The 1,102-nt window shown below is 38.7% G+C and overlaps 1 protein-coding gene across 1 annotated transcript; it reads right to left on the bottom strand.

Moving 5' to 3' along the window:
- Positions 1–379: 379 nt before the first annotated feature.
- On the bottom strand, positions 380–652 carry LOC102514673 (cytochrome b-c1 complex subunit 8-like; the record flags this gene model as incomplete). The annotated part of the gene is made up of 1 exon (XM_032477131.1): positions 380–652. A coding segment is annotated over one exon (273 nt), but the record flags the coding sequence as incomplete, so codon positions are not given.
- Positions 653–1,102: the final 450 nt, after the last annotated feature.

Genomic DNA, 1,102 nt, shown 5'->3' with positions numbered 1-1,102 from the left:
GTTCCTGCACTGTAATTTACAGGCAACCTTCCCTAATCTATATTACTTCCTCCTCTTTGTTAGTTTTGGGTTTAGGTTGTTCTTCTTTTTCTATTTCTTTATGGTGTAGAGTTAGGTTTTTGAATTGAAATCTTCTTTTTAAATGTAAGAGTTTACAGCTATAAATTATCCTTCTATTGCACTGCTTTGACTATTTCTCATAAGTTTTAGCATACTATGTTTTGTTTTTATTTGAAGATATTTTCTAATTTTCCTTGTAATTTGTTTGTTTGTTTGTAGCTCACAGTAAGTTTATTGTGTCTTCAGGATACTTCAATGTAGACTCCTCTCCCAGAGATGGGTCTTTCAGAGACAATGAACCATTGTCCAGATGAGCTGCTCATTTGTCATTTTCACAGGTAGCTGGATTCTTCCTTTTGGATCTCGCAAACTCTTGGATTCCCCACGTGTAGACAAGATAAAATGCTACAAATGGTGGCGCGACATGAAGGATGCATGCCTGAGTGCAGCATAGCACATTGGGGGTGCCCTTGCTGAAGTAGTTCGGGAAGGTGCACTGCTCGAAGGGCGACAAGCTGTAGGTGATCACATGCCACATCCGCTTCAGGTGCCCAAACTCGCGGCCCGTGGTCGCAGCAGCGCCGAGGTCACCTCACCCTCCACAGTACGGGATCCACCGGCCTCCATCTCCTTGTAACTTCTTCTTTGACCCATTGGTTGTTTTAGAGTATGTTGTTTAATTTTCACAAATTTGTGAATTTTTCAGTTTTTCTTTTGATACTAATTTTTAGTTTCTTTCCACTGTGATTTGAAAGCTACTTTGTGTAATTCCAATCTTTTAAAATTTATTAGCAGTTGTTTTGTGGTCTAACATATGGTCTATCCTGAAGAGTGTTCCATGTGCAGTTGAGAAAAATGTATATTTTGTTGTGGAGAGAAGTGTATGTGTCTTTTAGGTCCATTTGGTCCATAGTGTTGTTCAAGTCCTCTATTTCCTTATTGATATTCTGTCTGGTTGTATTACACATTGTTGAAAGTGGGTTATTGAAGTCTACTATTATTGTAGATCTGTCTCCTTCTCTTGCCAATTCTAACAATGTTT

Source organism: Camelus ferus, chromosome 3 (genome assembly GCF_009834535.1).
Source record: "Camelus ferus isolate YT-003-E chromosome 3, BCGSAC_Cfer_1.0, whole genome shotgun sequence".
In the NCBI taxonomy this organism is placed as follows: Eukaryota; Metazoa; Chordata; class Mammalia; order Artiodactyla; family Camelidae; genus Camelus; species Camelus ferus.
This window is presented reverse-complemented; position numbering and strand designations above follow the sequence as displayed.